The 13,079-nt window shown below is 43.8% G+C and overlaps 1 protein-coding gene across 1 annotated transcript in view; it reads left to right on the top strand.

Annotated features, from left to right (window-relative positions):
- FNTB (farnesyltransferase, CAAX box, subunit beta) overlaps positions 1–12,291 on the top strand; it is a 62,132-nt gene extending 49,841 nt beyond the window's left edge. Inside the window, exons 10-12 of the mRNA XM_054567430.1 lie at positions 5,813–5,924; positions 6,841–6,955; positions 10,819–12,291. Of these exons, the coding sequence (XP_054423405.1) occupies positions 5,813–5,924; positions 6,841–6,955; positions 10,819–10,950 (359 nt within the window). The 3' untranslated portion in view covers positions 10,951–12,291. The remainder of the gene's footprint in view (positions 1–5,812; positions 5,925–6,840; positions 6,956–10,818) is intronic.
- The last annotated feature ends 788 nt before the right edge of the window (positions 12,292–13,079 follow it).

The following is a 13,079-nucleotide window of genomic DNA, read 5'->3' as shown; positions in this document are numbered from 1 at the left end:
TGAGAACAGGATGTCTCTGAGGAAGCCTGGGCGGGAGGGGGGCGGTGAAGGGGCGGAGAGGTGGGAGGGGGCGGGCATGTCTGCTCTGCTGGGTGCTGATCTGTTCTTGGAGCGAGATCCCTTGGCCTGAGGGGAGCTTTACTTTGGACTTTGTAATTGGGCAGCTGCTCAAATGTAGACGATGAGATTCTTTTCTACTGCCCACCCCGACCCCCAACCCACACGTGCACATGCACACACATACTTTCTCTTTGTTTGCCTGTTCTTTCTGAGCCCCTTTCTTTAGTTTCTTAATTTCATTTGAGTTGTGGCCACTTGTGAGGCTGAAGTGAAGTAAACAGAGCCTCTGTCCTGTGCACTCCCCCCATCTCAGTCTGCCCTGAGGGTCCTTGGCCCGGGGCTGGGCTTTCGAGCCAGCCCCGTCTCAGCTTGACCACTATTCTGGGGAAGTCAGGAATTTCCCTGGAGTTCAGTGTTTTCAAAACAGAAATAACATGGGGTTATAGTGATCTTTTTATTGGAACTGCTGAGACTGAGCCCCTGGTAAAACCGTCAGCCTTTCACAAACCTGTCCCTGGCAGGGATAAGACGCAGTCAGCCTGCCGGTGCCAGGAAAATGCGGAGAGAGCTGTCACAGGAGCACTACCTGCCAGAGCCTCCCGGGGGGGCCCGGGCTGGCATTTTGTTTATTGCTGCACAAGTTCTGGAGGACTAGTCACATTCAAAGCCTGCCTGAGAGTAAGGGAAAGGCTGCCTGGGAGTCCTGGTGCTTCAGCTTTTTTCACTGCCTGGGGGAAGGCCCGTGCTGGGCCTGACACCACCGTGTCTCAGAAGCAGTGGCCTGGGACCAGGCAGGGTCTGGGAAGAAGGGAAGTTCTGAACCATGGGCCAAGTACTGATGCTGGGAGTCAAAAGATGACAGGGCGTAGAAAGATATTTAGAACGTATTGTGATCAAAGTTATGTTTCAAAGCAGTATGTGTATAATTTCAGTTTTAATTAAGACTTGACTCCAAAAAATTAATAGAAGTTATCTGGGTTTTGAAATGACAGGTAATGTTTGTTTTCTTTCTTTTTTATTTGCATTTTCTAATTTTTCTACAGTTACTTTGTATTTCTTATATAAAGAAAAACAACAAAAATTATTTTTGTTGTTACAAAAGAAGGGAGCCCTGGCTGGTGTGGCTCAGTGGATTGAATGCTGACCTGTGAACCAAAAAGTCGCCGGTTCTATTCCCAGTCGGGACACATGCCTGGGTTGTGGACCAGGTCCCCAGGTGGGGGAGTGCGAGAGGCAGCCAGTTGATGTTTCTCTTGCACGTTGATGTTTCTCTCCCTCTCTTTCTCCCTCCCTTCCCTCCTCTCTAAAAATAAATAAATAAAATCTTTAAAAAATAAAAAGAAGGGAAATTATATAAACAAAACAAGTAGCAAGGTGGGAAGATATTTGTGACAAATGACAAAGTTTCTTATTGATTTGGATGATTTAATTTGAGAAAGTCATCCAAATCAATAAGAAACAGCTAAACCACTAGGTTGAGAAATGGGCAAAGGATCTGAACAGACAGAAAAAGAACTGCTACTATTACTCCTTCTGCAATTGCTGCTACTATGGCAGCTGGGACTTACCAAGTACTCGCTGTGCCAGGGACTGAAGTGAGTGTTTCACACCCATTTTCTCATTTGACCCTCAGAACAACCTTTTGAAATAGGTACTGTTGTTATTCCCATTTTACAGAGGAGGAAACAGTAAATCGAGGGTAAGTGATTTGCATGATAAGTTCCTGAGTGCTGCCTGCCACAGTATCAGAGCCCTCCTTGTAACCACCACGGATGGCCATTAAACAAACGAAAAGGTGATAGTTAAAGAAAGGCAAATAAAAACAGTGGGATACTATTCGTTTTTGCTATCAGATTGGCAGAGATCAGAAACCTTGATACCCTATTTTGGGGAGAGTATGGAAAAACAGGCCCTTTTTTACTATTAATTGGGGTGGGAATAGGTGCAACATTTTTTGGAGGGTAGTTTGGAGACATCTGTTTAGACTACTTGAACCCAGCAAGTGCACTCACTGTCAGAACATTACCTGCAGAGATATTAGCAAAGGATGTGTATTGGAGTTTTAAATTTTTTTTTTTTAAATCCTCACCCAAGAACATTTTTTCATTGCTCTTAGAGAGAGAGTAAGGGAGAGAGAAACCTTGATGCAAGAGAGAAACATCGATCAGTCACTTTCTGTATGTACCTGGACCAGGGATTGAACCTTCAACCCAGTCATGCACCCTGACCAGGAATCAAACCTGAAACCTTTCAGTTACAGGATGATGCTCCAACCAACTGAGCCACACTGGCCAGGGCTGAAGTGAAGTTTTAATGGAAATAACTCCTCTGCCTATCAAAAGGTCAAAAGTTAAATAAGTTATGAGCTGTCCAAACACTGGCTGCATACAATGGACTGATGTAGAGAGAGCTCCCCAGGACACAACCAAAAGTATAAAAGGCCAGGCCTAGGAACGTCTGTGTTTGCACACAGGCTGACATCACACAGCTTTTCCTGGGAGCAGACGCAAAGCCCCTGAGTTGCTACCTTGGTGGGTGCCTCTGGGAGAGGGGAGGAAACGGAGGGAAGGGACTCCCTTCTTAAGTTTCTATCCTCTGCCTTTTTTTGTCTTTTTGCCATGTGTATTACCACTTTTATTTTTGTAAATGAATAAATAACACTTTTCAAAGGCGATGATCATCCTGCTAACTGAAAAGATAACAAGGGACAGACACATATCAGCACATGAACCCGGGCCCTGCAGGTGGCCGTCAGTAGTTCCCTCTGGAGGGTTCCTCAGTGTGTGTAGAAGACAGTATTCGAGTAGAAGCATGAGTTACTGGTATCTTAGGAATACCGAATGCTGACTGACTTCGCGAGTCATTTTGTATTTGTGGAGGAAGGAGAGAGCAGCGGGCCTGAGAGTTTCTGCCTGGATTTGTAGTTACTGGTTGCTTGTTTGTTCTTTGGGACGTACCCCAGGCCTGTATTTGTCCACCTGTGAAACCGAGCTACATGTGACCACACCTGTCACTTACTGTTTGGAAATACTTTTGGTTTCTTAGATGAAAGGAAACTTTGAAATGCAAAATGACATAATAATAAGGATCTGTAATTTAGGGGAGAGGTCTCAGGGTTTACAAGCTAATTCTAGTGCACGATTATCGCCTTGCAATCCCATCTCCCTTCACCTCACTATGCTTCTGTGTGCTGGTGTGCACGTTCAAGATCTCTGGATGTTCCTTGTCGAGATTATGAACTTTGAGCTTTCAGACTTCAATAATGTAGGAGGTAACTGAAGCACTCTGTAATCTATTTAATAGTAAACATAGCATTTTCTCTTCAGATTCCAATTTTTGTGATGTGTTATCATTTACCTTATAAGTCTTTTATTTCTCATAGGATATGAAATAAAGGTATATTTGTACAGATGTTTAATGCTGTTATCCTGAAGTTGAATGAATATGCTTTTAAAAGTAACAGCTTTCTTGAGATATAATTCACATACTATACAACTCACTCATTTGAAGGACACAATTTAATGGTTTTTAGTCTATACACAGAATTGTGCAACTGCCACCATAATCAGCGTTAGAATTTTCACCCCACCCCCAGAATCCCTGAACCCATTAAATATGCTTCTTTAAAGAAGAAATTACAAAGGTGAAATCGACAGTGTGATTACAAAGGCAAAATCAACAGTGTGATTATAGCCTGAGGGCTTTAGACATACATGTATAATTTCTTTAAAACCTGTGCACCCAAACAAGGTGAAAATATGTGTAGCATATGAGTAAATAAAATAGAAAGCTAGATTGGTAAAATTAATTCTTGGATCTCAGAAGACAAAGGATCAACAGAAACTCAAAAATAAATGCAACTAGAAAACAAAAGTTATAGGACAGTTTCATCCTAATTGTAATCAAAGGCATATAAATCATAACAAATGATCAGGTACTGTTTCTGTTTCACATGCTGATTTTTTTTAAGTTAGTAATGTTGGAGGTGGTATGGGAACATCTTAAATTTTGCTGTCAGCTATATAAATTCTTAAAGCATTTATCAGTATCTATTAAAAGCCTTAAAAATGTTTATTCCTTTCAACTGAGTAATTCCATTCCTGTGAATCTATTGGAAAAAAAATAACCCTAACCTAGAGAAGACTCACAGAGATGTGTATTGCAACATTTTTTGAAATAATTGCATGGAATTGGAAACAACCTTGGAAATAAGTAAAAGGAGATGGGGTGAAGTCCCATCACGGATGTGTGTGAGCACAAAGTCCACTGTGCTCATAGGTGGGGAAAGAAGAAAGAGGGAAGTAACTGCAGTAGTGCTAGTGCTTCAGTGGGCCTGTGTCTTGGCGTGGACTGAGCCGGAGACAGAGACCTGAGAGTTCTTCTTGTGCCGGGTTGAGTTCCTGTGTGCCTCACCCAGCGTGAGCGTCTCAGGGGCCGAGCGTGACTTGGGGGTTTTGTACGTGACCCCAGAAATGTCAGCCATCCACGGCACAGCACCTAGTGCTTAAACCAGGGAATAGCGGTTGCTTTCCAACTGTCCCATCTCTTACTGTCTAAGAAATTTAAAAACTATTTTTCTGTATATTCTCTCTCTCTCTCTCTATGTATCTATATTGATATCTATATCTATATTGATATATATATTTCCCACAGTTAAATATTTTGCTTTCCTACTCCCTTTACATAGTGCATTTACTGTAAACATTGACAAATTTTTACCATAAAAGATGCTATACTAATATATATGAGTTTGGGCCCAGTGCCTATATTAATACAATTAACTTGTACATCCACTCAATGAAATACTATGTGGCTCTTCAGAATGATGGTTATGAAAATTATGTAGCAGAACAGGAAAGTTTATACCTGTAGTGTTAAATGAAAAACTTGATATTGTGTAAAAGTATAACTATATAGAAAATTGCTTCAAGACCAAAAAATGACTGGAAGAAAGAAAAAATAGCTTTCAATTGCCATTGTTTGCTATCTTTGTAGCCCAGGTATCAAAGTATAAAACTGACCAAGGGCCTAATGCACATCTTATGTGTGTATTTTTAAGAAATCAATCCCCATGTAAATGTTTCTGTGCACATCTGTCTCTCGGTGATTTGTGCCTCCTCCCCACTTTATAGCCATGTTTTCTGATCAGAATTTTTTGCTCACACTGCTTGAGCCCCAGCGTGAAGAAGCCCAGTTGCTTGACAGTGCTTGAGCACCATTACCAGAATTGCCAGTTTCTGCTTGGGCTACCATACTACATGATGCAAGACTGCAGTTCCTTGCAATGCTTCTCAGGGACATTTTTGAGCCAAGAGAAAAGTTGGAGAATTCCCTTTGGATATAGATTAAATTCAGGCTTAGAGAAGTAGAATAAACAGACATGATCGTCCCTGTGAAGAGTTCTTAGCTAATTAGAGTTTGGTTAACAAGTTTCAGAGATGAGCTAGAGGGGATGCCTTAGAAGCCGAGAGTAAGGAGCTGCGGCCCAAGCGAGGAGTGCCAGAGGTCAGCCTGGACAGCCGAGCGAGCCAGCCAGTCCATGGCTGCCCCCGATGTGGTTGAAGGTGGCCGTCCAAGGTAATGGGTGTATTTCAAACAAAGCCAAAGCCACCCCGCACTGCTGCTCTTTGGCTCACATCAAGGTTCAGGAGAAGGGGCATATCACGGGTAATAAAATACAAAGGAGTCATTGATACTGCGCTGGCCTTTCACCGGGCCCCAGGCCCCGCACTGACCCTTTGCCTTTCTGCAGGTGACCCTGCGCTCAGCATGAGCCACTGGATGTTTCATCAGCAGGCCCTGCAGGAGTACATCCTCATGTGCTGCCAGTGCCCCGCCGGCGGGCTTCTGGATAAACCTGGCAAGTGAGTGCCTTCCCTCCGGGGAGGCGCCGGGGGAAGAGGCAGGGAGGTGTGCACCTCCGGTCTGCTCAGAGCCAGAGGGTCGGCCTTCAAAAAGCCAGGGTGTCCCTTTCCATCTGGCTGCTTAGGTGTGGAGTGGGCAGAAGCACCCCCAGTTCGGGAGCACCCCCTTTGAGTGCCATCGGCCCTGGCACGTCCAGTGCCCATCCTTTCCCCCAGCTTTGGTGCCCCCCGCCGCCAGGCAGGCAAAGAGATTGATGGCAGCTTTTCTTCCTCTTTTTTTTCCTTTTAACCAAACTGATTTAAATAGAACAGGATGCAGGATTTCAAAATCCTTGAGTATCATAAACAGAGACTATAATCACAACTATTACAGAACAGATTAAATATATTTAGGTGCCAAATAAAAGAAAAAAGGAAATCAAGTAAGTTCTGTTTCCTTTGCTTCTCACCTGCCACACATGTGTACACACACGCCGTGTACACACACACACCTGCTGCTGTCAGCACCCAGCGGAAGGCCCACCTGAAGCTGGTTCCTAGCGATTTATCAGGAAGAATTTGGCTCATTTCTAGACATTGTGGTGTTGGTTTTTTGGTTTTTGGTGTGTGTGTGTGTGTAAGAACTATATTAATTTAGTGCTAGCACTACCCAGGAGAGCCCTTTCTGGAAGCCAGCTGGAGGGGCTGACCCCGACATGACAGCGTCTGCTGCCTGGCAGGGCTGCAGCACGGGGCTTTGGAAACGCAGCTGCAGCAGGCCAGGATGCCTGGAGCTGCGTGAGGCGGGCAGGTGGGACCTGTGAGTGCTTGGCCTCTCAGTCTGTGCGGCCCTCTGTTGTTGGAGGCTGGGGTGGGGGTGAGGTAGGGGCTTGTGGGGAGCAGGGAGCACCTGCTCAGAGCTGCCCTGTCTTTGCAGGTCGCGGGATTTCTACCACACCTGCTACTGCCTGAGCGGCCTGTCCATAGCTCAGCACTTCGGCAGCGGAGCCATGTTGCACGATGTGGTCCTGGGTGTACCTGAAAATGCTCTGGTAAGGCAGGATGAAGGCACCTAACACCCCTTCGCCACAGGCTCCCTCAGCGTGCGTGCCCTCCCTTCTGAGAAGCCCACCTTCTGTAAATGAGATCTCCCCAATGCTCCACCGCGGCGCCTTGTTTGTGCCCTTCATAGCACTCATCACAATTTGTTGAACGCGTTTTGCCTGCTGCCCTCAAAACCACTCAGCCCCATGTGGGCAGGGTGTTCAACACCGCGTCCTGCCCTGGAGCGGCCTGGTCTCAGGAGACCTTGCTCCTGAGCCTGGGGCGTGAGCCTAGCTGAGACTGTTGACAGCCCTCGGAAAATGGGGCCTGTGCAGATTGTCATGAAATATTCCCAACAGAAGAGACACAAATGGACAGGACACAGATGACATTCAGAGTAACAACCACGAGCTTTTTCAAGTCTGAACTTTTTTTTTTTCCTATGCAACCCTCTTCCATTCTCCTTCCCTCCTTCTCAGCATAATCCTGTCCTAAATTTGATGTTTATCAGGCCTGCAGATGTTTTTGTGCTCTTACTTAAAATGCTTGTATCCATAAATAATACAGTTGTTTTGTATATTTCCAGCCTTTTAATAACAATATCTATTGTGCCACTTACTCTGCATTGCTTTTCTCACTGAGTATTTATTATACTTTTGAGGCCTGTGTTCATATGCGTTACTCTAGTTTATTCATTTTAACTGCTGTATGGTCATCCCTTGTAGAAATGTATCCCAACTTACTTTTCTAGTCTCCTGTTGGTTAACACTGAGCTGGTTTCAGTTTTTGCTCTTAGTGTGGCAGCGAACATTGTGATGTGAGAGCTTCTCTGGGAGAGGCTTGTTGGGGTGAAGAGCCTACACCTCCATCTTCACAGGACGGCGCTGAGCCTCCCCTGCATGACTGTTGTTTAACACTCACAGAACCCCGGGTCGCTCCATATTCAGATGTTTCCTTTGTGCGAGTAGGATAAGATACAAAATGGTATCACAGTTCTGCTTTGCTCTTCCCTGATTACTAGTGAAGCTGAGCATCTTTCCAAGTGTTGTGTCTTTTTGTGTTGTCTTCTGTGAATTGCCTGCCAGCTCATAGCCTGTGTTCATTTTCCTCCTGATTTGTAATTTTAATTGTTTAATTGTTGTTCTTTCTTATGTATTTGTGGGAGTTCGCTGCATGTTCTTGATACTGATACTTGGTCCGTGGTGTGTGTGTGGTGAATCTCTTCCAGTTTTTTCATATTGTTTTTAATGTTTGTTGTTGTTGTTGAGTAGGCGATTTTAATTTTAAAGGGAACAATTTCATTTGCTTTTTTATTTTTTGAGGTTTCTTTTTTGGGGGGTAGGTGGTTACCTTAGAAATTTTTCCCTATGCTGAGGTGATAGAAATATTTCCTTCCAGACAGTTTAAACTTTTGTTTTTACCATCTAGATTTTTAATTCTCTTAAGTGATGTCTGTCTGTACTGAGGGTTGGATGGAATTATACCTTTTTTCCATATGGATAACCAGTTGACCAACACCGTTTATGGAAGTTTGCATCTCTTCCTACTGATGCGTATTACGAGTGTCACATACTCAGTTTCTATACATGAGGTGACTGTTTCCGAACACTGTTCTGTTCCTTTGGTTTGTTTGCCTATCTGCACTGTCTTAAGGAAATCTGAAATACAGGTAGGCAAGTCCCATCCACCTTGTTCTTTTTCTTCCAAATTGTGTTGGTCATTCTTTGCTTTTTGCTTTTTCCTATGTATATAGAATCAGCGTATCACATTCCACAAAATACATCTCATGGGATTTTTATTGGAATTGCATTGAATTTAAGATTAATGGGAGAGAAATGACTTCTCAATATTAAGGCTTCCTGTTTATGAACATACCATGTCTTTCGATGGTTTTTTTATCATTTTCTCCATGAAGAACTAGCACATCTTTTGTTATATATATGTGTCTAAGAAATTTATAATTTTTGCATCTATTGTTTCTGGAATATTCATTTCCCCATTATATTTTGTAGTTGGTTGTTACTAATGTATAGAAATGCTACTGATACTTATATTTTAGTTTTGTATCCAGCAACCTTGCTGACCTTTCTTAATAGTTGTTAATAGTTTGTCTATAGAATCTCCTGGATTTTCCATTTAAAAAGTAATGTAACTTTTAAATAAGGACAGTTTTGCTTTTTCCTTTCTGGTGCTTAAGAATTTTATTTCTTGTTCTTGCCTTTTAAGGTTGGCTAAGATCCCTCTAGAGTGGTCACTGAAGGTAGTAACAGAGGCTGCTGCAGAGGGGGCTTACCTGAGGTTTTGATAGATACTTTCTATCAAGTTAAGGATGTTTCTCTCTATTCTTGGTTTGTTAAGTTGTTTTTGTCCATTTATGTTAATCATAATCTAGTGTTAGACTTTACTGAGTGCTTTTTCTGCATCTGGTTTTTCTCCTTTAATCTAATATAGTATACTTAATTAGTAAATATTCTGATGTTAACCTTACATTCTTGGGATAAGCCCTGCTTGGTAATAGTAGTCTCTGTGTGTGTGTGTGTGTGTGTGTGTGTGTGTGTGTGTGTTTCATACACTGCTGGACTCACTTTGCTAATATTTTTAGCTAGTATTTTTATTTAGAATTTTTACATGTACGTTAATAATATTGATCTAAATTTTTGTTTCATTGTTCTTTTCTAGTTTGTTTCAGGATAATATTATAGCCTCATAAAATTAGATGGATCTCTCCCCCACCCTCTTTTTTCAGTCTTTGAAAAAAGTTGTGTAGGTTAGAGATTATCTGTCTCTTGTAGGTTTGATAGCACTTGCCTAAGGGACCTTCTAGGCCTGGTGTTTTTTTAAGCGGGGAGAGGGTAGAGAATGATGGTAGCAGAATAAGCAGTTGTTATTATTGATTTAATTTATTCATATAGGTTTTAAAGTAATTCTTCTTGAGTCAGTTTTGAAAATTTATATTCTATAAAGTTATTCAGTTTATCTGAAGTTTTATGTGTTTGGCATGGAGTTGCTCAGAGTACTCTTTCAAAATTTTAAAAATCTCCCTTGCAACTATGTCCCCTTCTTCATTCTCTCAGAGTGGAAGTGAGTCCTGACTACTGGCGTAGGCTGTACCCTGTCTCACACCTGAAGTGTCTTTTGGGTTTTTGTGATGTAGTGGAATAATACAAAAGAATTTAATACGTCCTGACACCTTTACTGTAAAATAGGATTGTGGTTCTTCTTCTTTATTATAAATGTAAATACATGTTCATCGTTTTAATAATTGGTATATATATTATATATAATATATATAAAAGTTTAAATAAGAAAATTAAAAACAATCATATCACTATGTCGTTCATCCTATTTTGGTGTATGTCCAATTTTTGTCTATCCATATACATCACACCTACAAACACATTTTTATTTTTATATATTTTTATTTTTAACTGCATCTTTTTAATTAAAATACAAACATAAAAGGCTGATAAAACATTGTTCAGAAAAATGGCATTTTCCCAAGTGGTGTGCCTAAAATGTCCTTCACCTGAATTGCACACATTGTATCAGAATTACAAGCACATTTTTAAAAAGTAAGTAGGGAATAGTATTGTGCATTCTGTTTTCCCTACTTAATATGTTATAAGCACTTGCCCCATCATTAAATATTTAAAAGCATGTTTTTAATGGCTATATAATATTCCTTTGTGTCCCATGTACTATGAAATGTTTTTTATCAATACCCTCCTGTTGGACATTAGGGCCTTGTGTGACAAGCCTGTGTGTGAATCTCTGATGATTCCTTACGCTAAATTCTTACAAGCACATTTAACGGGTCAAATTTCCAAGGATGGTCAGGGCGATTAACTGGCGTCTGCTCTTCTCCTTGCAGCAGCCCACCCACCCTGTGTACAACATCGGACCGGACAAGGTGATTCAGGCCACCATGCACTTTCTGCAGAAGCCGGTCCCCGGCTTCGAGGAGCATGATGATGAGGCAACAGCAGAGCCTTCCACCGACTAGAGGACACAGGGTCCCGAGCCTCTGTGTTCACCGCCGCTCAGACCAAGGTTGATATGTTCCGATACCTGCTGCATTCTGTGCTGCACAAGCCTTGGCCACCGTGGAGCTGCGATTTGCCCTTTCTTGTCAAACAGAACAAAACCAATGACTCTGGGTTTGGAGAAACAGTGGCATGGTTTTAAAAAAATTCTTTCCACGCCTGACAAACCAAAAATCTATCAGTGCGTGTGGCATCTAAACCCACTCGGGCCTGGCCAGGGTTGGCTGGGGAACAGTACATGCTGGGAAGAAGCAGCCCCTCCCCCTCCAGCTCTCCAGCCCGGACAGTTCCATTGAAATGAATGATGCCCGTGAGTATGACAGCATCTACTGCTGCGGTTCCCACTCGCACGCCACCATTAAGTTGCCAGAAAGGTGCCCTCCCATGGGCAAATAAATATGCTCCATGCCAAGGGAGGGCCTTTGGGTCCCACCAAAATGAATTTTCCAGAAAAACAAACTGTGGTGGGGCTTCACTAGGCAGAGCCCAAGGCTCTCACCTCCCTCTCCGACATTGGCAGTGGAGAAGAGCTGGGCTGGGGGAGAGCTGTCTCCTTGAGTTGCCAGTCCGTCCTCTTCCGCACCGGAGAACTGAGCCACACATCTCTGGAAGGCCATGCTTGGTGCCCCGGCAGGATTTGCCTCAGCCCCAGGTGTGGGAGACCAATTATGAGTGGAAAATGGACCTCGAATTCAACTCTGTGCCAGAGAAGCAGCCCCAGCGTCCACGCCCTCACCCCACCCCATCATGTACCGTGAGAAACCCTCTGATGGCCTCAAGGAGGCGCCTGCAGCCCGTGGCCAATTCTGCGTGTTTCCATCTTTTTTTCACCAGAGCCCCAGCCCACCCTCTTCAAAGACAGTGTTATCGTCTCTCGTCCGGAGTATTAACACTACTAAGCCTTTCACCTTAATTTCGGACTCAGGATTTATTCACATTCTGCCCACCCCAGGCTCAGAGAAATAAAATCGAATGCTAGACAGGCTGGCTGCTGCTAAGGCGGCAGCCGCTGGACGGGGCCGTGGCAGGGCGGAGTGCTGCCTGGTGTGTTCAGCCTCTGCTGCTCACACGGAACCCTTTCTTGGTCAGTGGGGTGTCGAGTTGGGTCATCTGTCCACCACTACAGTCACAGCCAGCTCCTTGTCGCTGATGGGGCGTTCACATAGGCAGCCATGGGCCGTGGGCAAGTGAGAGCTCAGAGATGCAGCGTGAGGCTCTTCTCAAAAACTCTGGCCATTTGCTGCCTCTAATTCCCTATTGCTTTGGTGTATTGGACTATGTATTACCTCCTTGAAATAATAAAGGAATAACATTTTCTATGATGTCTCTCATTTGTGACTGGTACTAAGAAAATTCCTCCAGAATGCTCAGTGTTAGGAGTTGTTAAAGGCTGTTCACGGTCGTCAGTCTCCTGAGAGCGAGATTGCACACCAGGAGCATTAGTGATCGCAGAGGCCGGAATTGGCTTCCGCCCTCACAGACCTTCTCCAGCTGAGGACACAGCGGGCCTAGCAAGGGCTGGGAGAAGCTGTTTCCCAAGTTCCCTGGGGCCATTCGCTTTACTTTTGTCCCAGCACCTCTGCACACTGCGTTTCATGGTCTGTCTGGGTGCCTGTCCCGTCGACGTGACTGTAAGGGGCTGTGCTCCTGAGTCCTAACGCAGGCGTTCAGCAATCAGTGGCTGGGTGCATGTCCTGGCCAGAAGCGGGGAGCGGTCACAGGGATAGGTCAGAATCCTGTGGTCGCCCAGCTTTCCTCATCTGGCAAGAGACCCTTTTCCAAGGGAGACCAAGAATGTGGGTGCTCTGTGGCCTGATCCTCCTTGATGGATGAGAAGGGGCTGTCCTCAGAGGTAGAGCATAAACCAAATCTACACCCTGAAATGTAATTCCTGCCTGCATGTTATTTTTGCTCTGCTAAATAAAGTTTGGGCTACAAAGCAACATATTGAAATGCATTGCACCCCCATCACTACAACAAAAACACCAACTCTACCAGAGATTCTAAAATTCCACTCCTACCCACTGTCCGTGCATTGTACCAGTAGCCTTGTAAAAAATTAATGAACAGAAACCTCATTTAAAGTGAA

This window comes from Pteronotus mesoamericanus, unplaced genomic scaffold (assembly GCF_021234165.1).
Source record: "Pteronotus mesoamericanus isolate MK-2021 breed Mesoamerican mustached bat unplaced genomic scaffold, CSHL_Meso_final contig_182, whole genome shotgun sequence".
Taxonomy (NCBI): domain Eukaryota; kingdom Metazoa; phylum Chordata; class Mammalia; order Chiroptera; family Mormoopidae; genus Pteronotus; species Pteronotus mesoamericanus.
Note: the sequence above shows the minus strand (reverse complement) of the source record. Positions and strands in the feature narration are given on the sequence as shown.